The sequence below is a fragment of the Leptosomus discolor genome, chromosome 17 (genome assembly GCF_034619465.1).
Source record: "Leptosomus discolor isolate bLepDis1 chromosome 17, bLepDis1.hap2, whole genome shotgun sequence".
Taxonomy (NCBI): Eukaryota; Metazoa; Chordata; class Aves; order Leptosomiformes; family Leptosomidae; genus Leptosomus; species Leptosomus discolor.
The window spans coordinates 17436769-17450333 of NC_141407.1; the positions used below are offsets into that span (position 1 = coordinate 17436769).

At 68.9% G+C, this 13565-nt stretch overlaps 1 protein-coding gene across 1 annotated transcript; it reads left to right on the plus strand.

Annotated features, from left to right (window-relative positions):
- Positions 1 to 4794: 4794 nt before the first annotated feature.
- TCF15 (transcription factor 15) lies at positions 4795 to 7362 on the plus strand. Its single transcript, XM_086474835.1, has 2 exons — positions 4795 to 5271; positions 7288 to 7362. The coding sequence occupies exons 1-2, from the start codon at positions 4795 to 4797 to the stop codon at positions 7360 to 7362; spliced, it is 552 nt and encodes a 183-aa protein (XP_086330961.1).
- Positions 7363 to 13565: the final 6203 nt, after the last annotated feature.

The following is a 13565-nucleotide window of genomic DNA, read 5'->3' on the forward strand; positions in this document are numbered from 1 at the left end:
TACGTCCAAAGGGCTGTGTGAGCATCTCCAGGGCTGACCAGCACATCCCCGGGGCTGGCACGGTGCAGGCAGCACAAGCCGGTCCACAACCGGTGCTGCCAGTGCCAAATCCCCCCGGCCGGCACAGAGCGGGTCTCACCAGAGCCGGCGATCTCTGCGTTGGCTTCGTCCATCCGTCCCTCCACCTGTCCCCCTTCCCTCTGCCTGACCCACAGGGTCTCCGGTGTCGTCGGCTGACAGCCGATGCCGGCTGCCTCCAATCCATTCGTTCCAGGGCAGGAACAAAGGCGCTTTGTGGGCTCCCCCCAGCCCGGGCTGAGTGGGGGGGTTCCCAGCTCCGGAACTGGGACAGACATCCCCACGCGACAGGCGTGTAATGCCTTCCAGACCAGGTACAGCCTGGCGGGCGGAGGGGGCCTGGGGCTCCCCACGCTGCTCTGGGGACCCACTGGGACCCCCTGCTGCACAGCCCCGACCCTGTCGGGGGTCAGGCAGGGACCTCTCTCAGGGCACGGGCTGCTCTCGTGGGGAAACGCTCCTGCTTCCCAAAAACCTTTCACAATGCCCCGTTTCCCCTTGAGCCTGTCCTCACCCTGTTCCTCCCCACCCAGGGGGGGGTCCAAGGGCTCCCAGGTTTACTGGCCCCAGTCTCCCTGTGCTGGCAAGCAGGGACAACCACCCTTTGGATGAGACCCTGTCCCAGCACAAAGCAGCTGGACTCGGATGCTGCACACACCGGGACAGCCAGGGCAGGGCTCCCCCAGCTCCCCTGCACCGGGGCAGCTCCGCAGGGCTGCAGCCTCGCCGGCCTGAACTGTCCAAAATTGGGGAGCTGCAGGCAGGGGGGGACAGTCCCGGAGGCTGGGCAGGGGCTGCGGGCGAGCAGGGCCAGGCAGCACCCTTGGGGGGTCTCGGTGGGATGGGTGGGGTGGGATGGAGTGGGATGGGATGAATGGGATGGGGTGGAGTGGGATGGGATGGATGGGATGGGGTGGGATGGGATGCGATGGATGGGATGGATGGGATATGATGGGATGGGACCGGTCGGGTCAGTCCAGGCTCAGCAGGGTCAGTCCCAACGTCCTGGCGGCCACATGTGCCGGCGTTGCCGCGGGTCTGGAATCCATTTGCCTCGCCGGCAGTGGTGTTTTCCCAGCAGGGCCGGAGTGGCCCCGCGGGGCTGGGGGCAGCCCTGGCCCCCCGGCCCATCTGCTCCCTGTTTATTTTCTTACACTTAAGTATCACCTCGCAGATAAACACTCCCCGGAGCAGGGGGCAGGGGGCATTTCCCCACCAGGGGAGGCAGGACCCAGCCCTCCGGGTGCCCAGCACCCTGACCCCAGGGATGCCCCCCTCACTGGCCAGCCTGCACCTGGGGGGGTGCCTGGAGGGTTGGGCTGGGGTCACGGCTGCGACCCCACGCTCAGGACATGTCCCCTTCATGCCACGTGTCCCCCACAGGGTCCCATCTGCCCCTGCCCACCATGCATGCCTGACCCACCGCCCAGTGCTGCCCACTCCATGCCCAGGGCTGTGCAGGACGGCACCGCTGTGCCAGGACGGCACCGCTGTGCCAGGACGGCACCGCTGTGCCAGGGTGGCACCGCTGTGCCAGGACGGCAGCCCTCGGCCCGGCGGCCGGTTTGTTTGGCCGAATCAGCTGGGAGAGCCACGATGCCAAACACAACCGTGTCCTGGCGCCCGCTCAAGGCGGCCGCATGGCACAACGACCGACGGCAGGTTCGCGATGCCGCAGCCCCCGGCTGAGTCAGACCCCAGGGGTCCAGTGTCGGGGGTCGGGGGAGGGTCTGGGCATGGGGACACACGTCCTGTCCCACCCGGAAAACCCGGCTGCTGCTGCGTGTCCTCCCGCCCCAGCGGCAGCAGGATCCGCAGGCGGCTGGACAGGCCGGGAGTCGGTGGCGTTCGCGGCTTCCCGTGGCTCCCGTGGCTCCCCTGGCCAGGGCTGCCGGCTCCTTCTGTCCGTCCGTCCGTCCGTGTGCGGGGTCTGGCGGGGCGGTGGTCACACACGCACACGCGTGCCGGCCTGGGAGCTCTCTGCAGCGGGAGGAGGTGGCAGTCGGGGTGTACGTGGCAGCCTGCAGGCACAGAGGTGGTGCACGCACCAGCACACATGTGCATGCACATGCACATACATACACACGTGTGCAACCGCATACATACATGCACACACCCCCATACTCACATATATCCTGCATGCACATGCGTGGGTATATGCATCCACACACACGTGCCCACACACGTGTGGAAACACGTGCACATCCGTGCCCACAGCTGCACATCCGTGCCAACGCACGCGTGCAGATCCACGCACGCACCTTCATGCACACGCGTGTGCCGCACCAAGCCGTCCCCAAAACCTGCTGCTCCTTCCCTGCCCGTGTCCCCAAGTGCCCCAACCTCTGCCGCAGCAGCACAGGCCGCCAGCACCCCACGCATGGCCATGACCCCCCCCGCCCCCGAAACACCCCAGGGCCCCTCGGCTGGGGCTCTCCCCCCCCCCCCCCAGCCCGTCCCCGTCAGCTGGTGGCCATGTGTGGGGTGGCCACAGCTGAGTACACAGCCCCTGCCATCCGTCTTGCCGCCTGTCAGGGCCGGGGGCTGCTGCAGCCCCCTCCCCAGCCCCAGCCCAGTGGGACAGCGGGGCAAGAGCGGGGTGAGAGCAGGGGCTCCCCTCTCCGTGCAGGCACCTGCCTGCTCCCTGCCCGCCGTGCCAAGGGCTTGCCCATCCCCACCTCTGCCCCGGGCACCGCTGCAGGGGTAGAAACAGCCCCCGGTCTGTGCCCAGCTACCGCCAGGGCCAGGAGAGGGTCGGGGGTGTGGGGACCGATGCGCAGCAAGGGGTGGCAGGGGATGGAGGTGGCAAGGGACACGTCCCCACGGCAGTGAGGGCACCCAGAGAAGCCCTGCACGCCCCCAGCCCCAGCGGGACCTCCAGCCCCCCCCCCCGTGCAGCCCTCTCCCCCCCACCGCGTGATTTACAGGCTCTGCGCAGGCGGACAAATGGCGAAGGAAAACAGGGCAGGGGGGGTCCCACCGGCGAGGGGCTGCGTGTGCCCCACGGGGGGGGAGAGGGGCCGTTTGCTCGCAGCCGGAGGGACTGGTGGGCAGCGAACCAGCGCCGGTGCCAGTGCCAGGCAGCACAGCCACCCCTGCCACCGTCCCAGCAGCAACAAGCCTTGGCACCACTGGGAGAGCACTGGGGAGCACCCACCAGCCCAGGAACTGCACCGTGGGCTTCAGTCCTGGAGCCACGGGGCTTTGGCCGGGGAGGGCACAGCGGGACGTGATGCCACCCCGTCCTGTGGCACCCAGACCCTCACCACCACCAGCCACCTCACATCCCATGGCCACCATCCCAGCCCCTGAACCGGCTCTTTTTTACCTCATTAACTGGAAATCTTCCCTGGCATCCCCCTCCGGCTGCGGGGCTGCCAGCCAGATGGGGACCACGGCTGGCACGGACCTGCACCGCGGCCACCGCCAGGCCCCGGGGCCATGTCCCCAGTAGCCCTGGGGCCATCCGCCGGGAGCTGGGTCCTGCCCTGTGTTTGCCTTTGCTGCTTGACCTGCCGTGCCCGGAGCATCGCCGAGCTGCCGGGGAGGAAGGCAGGCAGGAAACCTCCTGCCTGCTCGGCTCAGCTGGCCACCCCCCTGCTTGCTCCCAGGGGTTCGCTGCGCTGGGGGTCGGAGGGGTGAAGGCAGAGCAGGACCCACACAGACCTCCCCGGTGAGGAGGAGGAGCAGGGGGTGGCCATCGCCTGTGGTATCGGTGCCCAGAAAGGACCAGGAGCTGATTGTGGGGACACCGGCGGCTCCCGCCGCTGCCAGCTCAGCTCTCCCTTCGCAGGAAAAAGACTCCGTGTTTCCACTGCCGGCGCACACCTTCCTCCCCGGTGGGAGGAAACGCTCCTGGCTGCCTGGCAGTGCTGCCTGCAACGCTGCCCGTGCCCCTGCCCATGTGCCCGAGTCCCCATGTCCCCTCCCACAGCGGGCAGGCGGGGTGCCAGGCCTTGGGGACAGAGGGGCGAGGGGTGCAGAGCATCCCTGCGGGGCTGCCTACCCTCGCCGCTCCCTGCCCGCCCCGGGCATCCTCCTGGGCACGTGTCCCCCGCTGGCATCCCCTCCAGCAAACACCCCGGGTACCACACCAGTGCCACCCGCTCCCGGGTGCCTCCTCTCATCCTGGCTCCCACACCCCGTGTTCACCCCGTGCCACCCTGTGCGGGACCCAGGGCGGGCAGGGGACAGCCGGGCAGGGGACAGGGACACGCTGCCCATGGGCTGGCACCGCGTGTCGCATCGCTCCGTGGGCACCAGAAGCCGAGGGATGTGGCACGGGGGGGGGAACAAATCACCACGCGGTGGCTCTGGCACTGTCTGTGGCACTGCCAGGGTCTGGTACCACCACGGGCACGACCTGGAGCCCGGCCCTGGGTGCAAGGTGCCGGCGGCCAGGCCGGCGTGCCGGAGCAGGGCCAGGCCCGTGGCCGGAGCCAGCGCTGGCTCCTGTAGGCTGGGGCGAGGATGCTGGACGCTGGCCGGAGGCTCGGGGGGCCGGCTGGGGGTGGGCTCCGGCGCCAGCCCCTCCCCGGCCATATAAATCCTGATTCCCCCCGCAGACAGTCGTCCCAGCCCCGCTCGGCCGCCGGAGCGGAGCAGCAGTGGGAAGGCGTCCGGAGCCGGCCATCGCAACCGTGCCGGTGGGGGAAGGCTCCCCGCAGCCCGGGGGGTCCCCCCAGCAGGGCCGGGGGCGTGGGTGGGCACCCCGCCATGGCTTTCACCATGCTGCGTCCCGTGGCCGCCCGCATGCTCTACCCTGACCTCAGCATCCTCTCGGAGGACGAGGAGAACCGGAGCGAGAGCGACACGTCGGACCAGTCGTTCGGCTGCTGCGAGGGCGCCGAGGCTCGCCGCAAGCTGCCGCGGAAACCGGGGCCGATGGTGATGGTGAAGCAGAGGCAGGCGGCCAACGCGCGGGAGCGGGACAGGACCCAAAGCGTCAACACGGCCTTCACCGCCCTGCGGACCCTCATCCCCACCGAGCCGGTGGATCGGAAGCTGTCCAAGATCGAGACCCTCCGCCTGGCCTCCAGCTACATCTCCCACCTGGCCAACGTGCTGCTGCTGGGCGAGGGCTGCGAGGACGGGCAGCCCTGCTTCAGTGCCATCTACGGCGCCAAGGGCGACCTGGACAGCAAGCAGCCCCGCAGCATCTGCACCTTCTGCCTCAGCAACCAGCGGAAAGGGGTGAGCGGGGCGGTGGGACGGTGGTCCCTGGGCTGAGCGGGGCGTTAGGCTCAGCATCCCCCCCCCCCCCCATCCCATCCCGCCATGGGATGCGGGGGGCAGCAGCCCCGTGCCTGGGCTGAGCGGGGCAGGAGGTTCGGCACGTCCCGAGGAGAACCGCAGGCTCTGGCTCCAGCCCCCGCCGGAGATTTTGGCTGTTCCTGGCCAAATCCTGCTCGGAGCCGTACGCCCACAGCTCCCGCTCGCGTCAGAGGGCAGGGCTGCTCCCCCACGTCCGTCCGGGCCGGGAGGTCTCGGGAGGTTAAACAGTCACCCCAGCGCCGGGGGCACTTGGCCGTGCCGGGGGCGGAATTCAGAGCTTGCAGGCTGACCCCATCCCCACCCCCGATCCTGCCAGCGCCCCCCGGGTGCTGCAGCCGGGCTGCCCCAGGCAGCACCCCGAAATGATGGAGACAGTCAGGGCACAGCAGACACCCCGCATGGGGAGGGGGGGCAGGCAGGGGTCCCCGTCCCATGGCTCCACTCAGGATTTGCTGGTGGTGCTGGCACAGCTCCCACTCAGGACAGGGGCATGAGCTGGGGACCCCCACCTTGCCCTGCCCTGCCTGGCCAGCTGCCCCCTCCCCAGCACCCTGCGGCTCGGGGGGCACCATTCTGCTGCCCACGCCGGGGTGCTGGGTGCCCCTGTCCTGGGATGGGCCGTGCAGGATGAGGGGCTGGCAGCTTCCCAGCCCCAGGGGAACCCCCGGGCAGGGCGGTGGGCAGGGGCTGCCAGACCTGCCACCATCCCCATGAGACCCCCAAGCTGTCCCATATGTGACCCTGAGCAGTGTGGCTGTGGGCCACACTCCAGCCCTTGGGGCTCTTGATTTCCATTTTTAATTGCTCCTCCTGCTCCCGTGTCCCCCCCCCCCACCTCGCTGGCTGGACTCTGCAGCCTGCCCAGCCCTCCCCAGGGGACCCCCAGCCCTGGTCCTTGGCAGACCTGCCCCCAAAGTTAGGACCGTCCAGCCAGGGCTGAGTTCTGTCCCTGGGCTGCTCCTTGTGGACAGAGACAGGGCAAGGGGGGCGGGGAGGCTGAACCCCCCCCCAGGGGACCCCACGGAGGCACCAGCTCTGGGAGCTCCTGTGGTACCCAGGACCCTGGGGGCAATGGCAGGATCTGGGCTGGGACCCGGCTCTGCGCCTCCTGGCTCTAGGGCTGGGCTGGAAAGGGGCTGTACTGGGCTGGAAATGGGCTGGGCTGGGCTAGAAAAGGGCTGGACTGGGCTGGAAATGGGCTGGGCTGGAAATGGGCTGGGCTAGAAACGGGCTGTACTGGGCCGCGCTGGGTTGTGCTAGGTTGGAAATGGGTTGGGCTGTCCCGGGCTCTGCTGAGCTATGCTGGGTTATACTGGGCTGTTCTGGGCTAGAGCTGGGCCATGCTAGTCTGTGCTGGGTTATACTAGGTGGCACTGGGCTGAAGTTGTGCTGGGAGGTGAGGTTGAGCCTCCTCACTCCCAGTAGTGCTGTGGGTCTCTCCTGGGCTGTGGGTCTGTCTGACACCGTGGGTCTGTCCAGGGCTGTGGGTCTGTCCTGGGGCCATGGGTCTGTCTGACACCGTGGGTCTGTCCAGGGCTGTGGGTCTGTCCTGGGGCCATGGGTCTGTCTGACACTGTGGGTCTGTCCTGGGGTTGGGGGTCTGTCCTGAGGCAGCGTCAGCCCTCCCTGGGTCTGAGCACGGTGGCACCGAGCAGCCACGGGGGCCGTGTCCCTGTAGGGTGACGGGGCCATGGGTGGTCCCCTGCCAGCAGCCACCCCACAGCCACCCACCCAGCCGCTCGCCAGGCTCAGCCCCATCTGTCCGCCCCAGGCAGCGCTGAGACACCCCGGGACTGCGGCACCAGCCGTTTCGGAGCGACCCCTCCGTGCAGAGCTGGCACGGGGCAGCGGTGGGCAGGAGCAGGGCACCCCCTGGCTGGGACACACACCCCCCCCTGCCCCGGTGCCTTCAGCTCTCCCCTCCTCTCTCTGCAGGGCAGCCGGAGGGACCTCGGGGGCAACTGCCTGAAGGTGCGGGGGGTGACCCCGCTGCGAGTGTCACGGAGATGAGCCGGGGTCCGGCAGCACCCGCCTGAGACAGCGGCAGAGCCGGCCGGAGCCCGCGCACGCCAGCCCCAGAGACCCGAGCGGGGAGGGAGGGAGATGCCCACCCAAGGTGGCGGCAGCCGAGCCCAAGGCCGCGGGCTGGGACCGCATCGACACCGGCCCCGGAGCCGGCAGCGGGGCGGGAGGACGCTCCCGTGGCCGAGGCTGCCCGTGTGGGGCAGGACCCGGGAGGGGGGTCCCCGCGCCCCGGGGCTGGACTGGAAGGGGCCCGTGTGCGGCCGGCGTCGAGGTGCTCCGGGGGGTGGAAGGTGTCGTGGCCCCGCGGGCACCGGTTGTGCACGTGCAGCCGCTTGGAAAATAAACCTTATTTTTCTGACGGGCCCGTGCCTGCCTGTCGCAGGTGGGGGGCACGTGGGGTCCCCAAGACGGCCCAGGCCCCCCAGCCCTGCGCCCGCCACTGCGCTGTGCCGCTGGAGCCAGTGCGGCCGCCTCGGCTCTCCCCATGGGTGCACTCGTGGGCCTCGGTGGGATCCACGTGGGGCGAGACCCCCAGGCACACGCTGTCCCCGTGTCCCCAGGCCCTGATGACAGCTTTGGCCCCACAAGGGCTGTGGGAGCCCCGTTGCGGTCTGCGCCGTGCCGTGCCGCGGGACGGGGACGGCGCTGCCAGCCCTGTGCCACAGCCGGGAGCGCCCGGGCCGGGGGTCGGTGTTGGCGTCGCTGCTTTTGCGCCTTCCCCTCCGCCTGGCACGTGACGACCGCCACGACCGCCACCGCGACTGCCACCAGCACCAGGACTGTCCCCACCGCCATGACTGCCACCGCCACCACGGCGGCCGCCCAGGGCCACACGCGGCAGGGTTGCAGGCAGCAGCACCTGCGCAGGGGTCAGGTGGGGACGCGGGGGGGGTTCCCAGGCCAGGCCCACCCCCCCATACAGGGACCCTGCTCGGGGCAGGGGGCCAGGCTGGGCCGGGCGGTGGGGAGCACCGAGCCTGGGAAAGGTGCCGTGCCGGGGCCCACGGCTCCCAGGGGCCGGCGGATCCCGCGGAGCAGAGGCAGCTGCAGATGGGGTGGCCGGGGGGGGGGGGGGGGGGGGGCGCTCCCAGGGCAGCCCCCCCGCCCCCAGAGCACCGCAGGGCCAGACCTGCCCCGCGTCCCCTGGAACCAGCAGGGAGAACACCCTGGGGGTCCCGTGGGAGCCTCCCCCAGGCTGCCCCGGGGAGGGGGTGAAGGTGGGAGCCCACCGGCACCTTTTGGCCCCCCGGCTCGGCCGAGGCGAGCCTGCCCCGGGCTCCCTGCCCCCCCCCGGGGTTGATTTATGGAGCTGACAGCGCGGCGCAGCTGTGAGAGCTGGTCCCAGGCAGGGACCGGGGTGGGTGGGAGAGGTTTGTTCTCAGCGTGGCTAATGTGTCCCAGACCCCACTAAACAGCCGTGAGATTCTCCAAACAGCCCGGGACACAGAATCCCTGCCCCCGGGTTTATCGAGGGGCAGGGGTGGCGGTGGTGGGGAGGGGGCTGCGGTCTGCCAACAGCCCGACCCCCACATGAAAGGGGACCGTCCCCTTGAAGCGGCGGCTCCAGAGCCCCGCCGGGGGGCCAGCGAGGGCTGGTGGTCCCAGTCCTGGGGGCACAGCAGGTTCTAGCACTGGGTGCACAGGTCCCAGCGTGTCCCAGCTGCCAGGCCATGGGTCCCAGTGTGTCCCAGGGTCGAGCACGAGTGTCCCAGCATGTCCCAGTGTCAGCGACCACAGTCCCAGTGAGTTCCAATATAAAGACCATGGGTCCCAGTAAGTCCCAGTGCAGGAGCTGTGCACCCAGCATGCGCAGTGCCAGGGACTAGCGCGCCAGCAAGCCTCTAATGTAAAGGCCATGGATCCCAGTATGTCCCAATGCTGGGGCTGTGGAATCCAGCACGCTCCAGTGCTGGGGCCGTGGGTCCCAGCACATCCCAATGCCAGCGACTAGGGCCCCAGCAAGCTCCAACATAACAGCCACGGGTCCCAGTATGTCCCAGCACAGGAGCTGTGCACCCAGTAAATCCCAGTGCTGGGGCTGTGGATTCCAGCACGTCCCAGCACTGGGGCCGCAGATCCCAGCATGTCCCAGCAGTGGGACCACGGGTCCCAGCCCATCCCAATGCCAAGTCCACGGGTCCCAGCATATGCCGGTGCCAAGCCCGCGGGGTCCCAGTACATTCCAGCCCCTCCCAGCGCCACGACAGGGAAACGGTGACTCAGAGGCACCGGAGCCTGCCGGGACGGTGGGAGCCCGGCGCCCCTTTGCCCCGCGTGGGGCGAACGCGGTGGATCGCCCATGGATGCTGCCGGCTCGCCGGCTGCCCCAGCCCCGCGCCGAGCCCAGCCGCGCCGCCTCGCTCGCGCTCCCCTCCCATCCTCTCCCCTTCCTGCGCTCGGACACCCTTGGAAAGGCTCTTGGCCGCTTTCTCTGAGACAGGAAGGTGTCCCCGAGTCTCAGGAAGGAAAAACACTCAGTGCTGAACCCACAAAGACCGTCTCCGAGGGGCCGGGGCTGGAGAGGCTCCAGGCCTGACATCACCTGGGAACTGGAACCAGAACCGCAGCTGCACTCCGCGCCTGGTATTTTTTTTCTTTAACTTGTGTTTTTAAACTTTCTTTTTATAGATTTTTTTTTTTCCCCTTTCCCTTCTCCATTCCCCTCCCAAATATTTCAGCCTCTCTGCAGTTTAACCTTGCTGGGCCGGAGAGGCTGGAATGCAGCAGGGCTGCACCCGGTGCCGAAAGCCGCCGCGCTGGTCCTACGGTTGAGGCCGGGTCTGGCCAGGCAGGGGCTGCCAGAGCCACAGGCAGGGGGCTTGGGTAGGGGTCACTCCCTGGTGATGGGGGGCCGGGACCCCACAGCCCCCCGGCACTGCTGTGCACGGGGTGGGTGGAAACGGACCCCACCGCCACACAGGGAGCTGGGAGGGTCCGTCTGGCCAGGGGGGTGCGGGAGGACGGAGGGCAGAGCCTGTGGTCAAAGGGAAAAGGGTCTGCTTGAGACCCCCAGGATGGGGCAGTGGGGTCAAGTCGTGCCTGAGCCTGAGCCTGAGCCTGAGCCTGAGCCTGAGCCTGAGCCTGAGCCTGTGCCAGCCGAGCAAGCGGAGCCAGCTGGGGGTGTGGGACACCAAGGCAGGTTTCAGCCCAGGGATCCAGCTCTCCTCATGCCTTGTCCTTTGGCAGTGCCTTTGGGTCACCCTCCCTGGGCTCCTCCTGGAGCACAGACCCGGGACAAAGACCCCAACGTGTCCTGCACCATCACCGGAGCAAAGCTCCGCCACTCGCTGCCCGGGGAATCCTCCCTGTTGCGGTGACCGCAGCGATCGACCGAGCACCACGGGTCACCCCCGGCCCTGTCGGACCTGGGGGCAAAGGGCTGTGAAGTGAACCCCAAGGTCTAGATGGCAGCAGGTGGGGACAGGGGGACAGGGGGACAGGCCTCTTCTTCCCCCAGGACAGGGCAGGGGGAAGGAGCAGGGAGGGATGGGCAGGCAGAGGTGGGGATGGGATGGACATGCCGTGAACCATGGTGTGATGGGCACACTGGGATGGGATGGGATGGGATGGGATGGGATGGGATGGGATGGGATGGGATGGGATGGGATGGGATGGGATGAGCAGACCAAGGGCCAGCGTGATGGCCCCCGGGCTGGGGTGCCAGGCACTCCCTGCCTCGCCGTGCCGGCAGACACAGACCGTACTGACCCCGCCAGCACCCTGCCGGGGTCCCTGGGGAAAGAACAGGGCAAAGGGTCTGCTTGAGACCCCCAGGACACCCACCCTCTCCTCACCACCCCACCAGGACCAGCGGTGGCTCTGCAGTCACCGAGGGACGCGCAGCCTGAGCGCCTCGAGGTCCCACATGTCCCAGGGCCGCAGGGGACACCGGTGCGGGGCCGCCAGCCCCCAGCACCCCTGGTGCCACCGCCCCACCACGTCCGCCCCGTGCACCAGACCCCTCGGAGCTGCCCGCCTCGCCGGGACCCCGTGCCAGCCATGGTCCCTGGGGACACGGGCCCCGCCGGCAGGGACAGGGTGTGAAGCCGCAGCGCGGGGTGAACGCCAGGTTAATCTCCCGCTGGAGCTTCCCTCTGCAAACAATAAGACAATGCCCGGCCGGGGACCGCCTGCGTAACCAGCGGCATGGAGGGGAAGTTGTAATATTTGGATTTAGCACTCAGTAAATTAAGGAAGAAAAAGGAAAAAGCGCTGGGGGTAATCAGAGCGAGGCTGGCCTTGCGCCCTGCCCCACGGTCAGTGGCCCCCGGGGGGCTCAGCCCAGCGTGGGGATGGCTACTGAGTGGGGCCAGCGTCCCCGAGAGCCAGCATGGCCAGGCACAGCTGGGAGAGCGAGATGTCCCCACGGGCTGGGCAAGGGATGGGCACGTCCCCACCATGGGAGGGGGGTCGAGGCTGGGGCGCTCAGCAGAGCCCCGGGCAGCGCTCGTGGCAAACGCGGCATCTCCTGCGACACCAGAGCAGGGATCTGGGCCAGGAGGTTATTTTAATCCCGACCTGCTCGTGCTCATGGGAAATAAAATCCTGTTTCTGCAGCTGGGATGGCCAAGCAGGAGAGGGCCCTGGGGGGACAGTCACCTCCAGCTGACAGCGGTCAGGGTGGCAGGGGGGGACAAGCGGAGGGGGCTCTCCCCGGGGGGTGTCTCTCCTGCGTGGGGCCGTGCTGGGGCTGCGCGGTGCGAAGGGCCCCTCTGAGCGGGTATGGGGGGGCTGTGGGCGCTGCAGCTCCTGGGAGACATGGGGGAGCGGGGCTGGGGAAGGGGGGGGGTGTCTGAGCCCTGTCCTGCCACAGCACAGCCCCTTCCCCACCACGAGCCCTGCGGGGGTGCCGGCTCCCCGGGCTCAACCGAACAGGCACCATCAGTCGAGATGGGGGTCTCGGGGGGGGGGGGGGGGGGGATGGGGAAGGACCGTGCTGTGGGTCACCCCTGTGGGAAGCTGGGGCAGGGACAGCTCTGCAGGGCTGAGCTCAACCCCTCCGAAACACGGTGGGGGCCTGGGCTGCCTTCCCGCCCACCAGCAACCCCACTCCCCAACCCCCCAGGGCAGACCCCTGCCTGCCCTGGCCCCACTGGGGCAAGGAGGGCAGGGGCACACGGGGAGCCCCAGGGTGCTGGTTGGGGGGGTGTGGAGCTGGACCCCCACCCTGCGGGGTCTGAGCTGGTGGCTCGGGAGGGCTCCATCCTCCCCATGTGCCCTGGGCAGAGGCCTCCCGCTATTTGGGGGTGCCAGGGTGGGGGGTCAGGTGCAGAGCTGGCAGAAGGGCCGGGACAGGTAGGGGAGAGGTGACCAGCGGGCAGCGGCGGGGGCAGGCCCTCGGCACGCAGCCGTGCGCCGGGAGCCCATTTCCCCCCAACAGGGGCCGTTATCAGCGGTGAATACTCGGAGCGATCCCAGGGGGGACCTCCAGCCCTTCCCCTCCACCTACCCCACCGCTCTCCTGCTCCGGCCCACGTCAATGCCGCCGTGAAGGTGTCGGAACAATCGCCTGACAAAGAACTATTTTTAGGGGCCGGGGCTCGGAGCGAGGATACGGCCCGGCCGCTGACAATGGGGGGAAGGGGGCCGGGCTTCCCCCATGACCACTCGGCAGCAGAAGGACCTGTAAGATTTCCTCGATGACCCAGGCCCGTACAATACAAGGAAAGCACAAGAGGGAGATACCCCCGCCAAGACGAGCTGCTCCTTTACCTAATGGGAGTGACCCGGGGTGAGGGGCTGTGGGGTTTGGGCCAGCGGCCCCTCCCGAGGGGCTGACTCCCACACCAGAAGGGGGGGGAAGCAGCGTGGCCTTTCCATGAGGCCATGGCTGGGGGGGGGGGGGGGGGAAGACTTTGAGGGGGAGCCAGGCTGGCTCCTGTCTGCTTGTGCCACACACCCGCGTGCTGAAGGGCATAGGGGGCTGCGGGGGAAGGGGGCGCGGACACAGCTCGGCACAAACCCCGCTCCTGCCTCTGGGCAGCTCCAGGTTGGCCGGAGCCCGGCCGCAGCGGCAGAGGGGTCACGCTGTGCCCCGAACCGTCTCCTCCTCCCTGGGGTCTCCCCTGCCATAGAGGGGTCTGGGGATGATGCGCTTTGGCCAGCCCTTGGGGGAAAATCGAATCTCCCGGGCTGCACGACAGGAAATTGGGGCTAAAAACGTGAAAAGCAGGGAGCGAAGGTCACCG

Excerpts from the sequence above, each read along its gene's own strand:
- TCF15 (XM_086474835.1), top strand. The coding sequence starts at position 4,795 with ATGGCTTTCACCATGCTGCGTCCCGTGGCCGCCCGCATGCTCTACCCT. Across the intron at positions 5,272-7,287 it reads TCAGCAACCAGCGGAAAGGG|GGCAGCCGGAGGGACCTCGG; the intron begins GTGAGCGGGGCG and ends CTCTCTCTGCAG.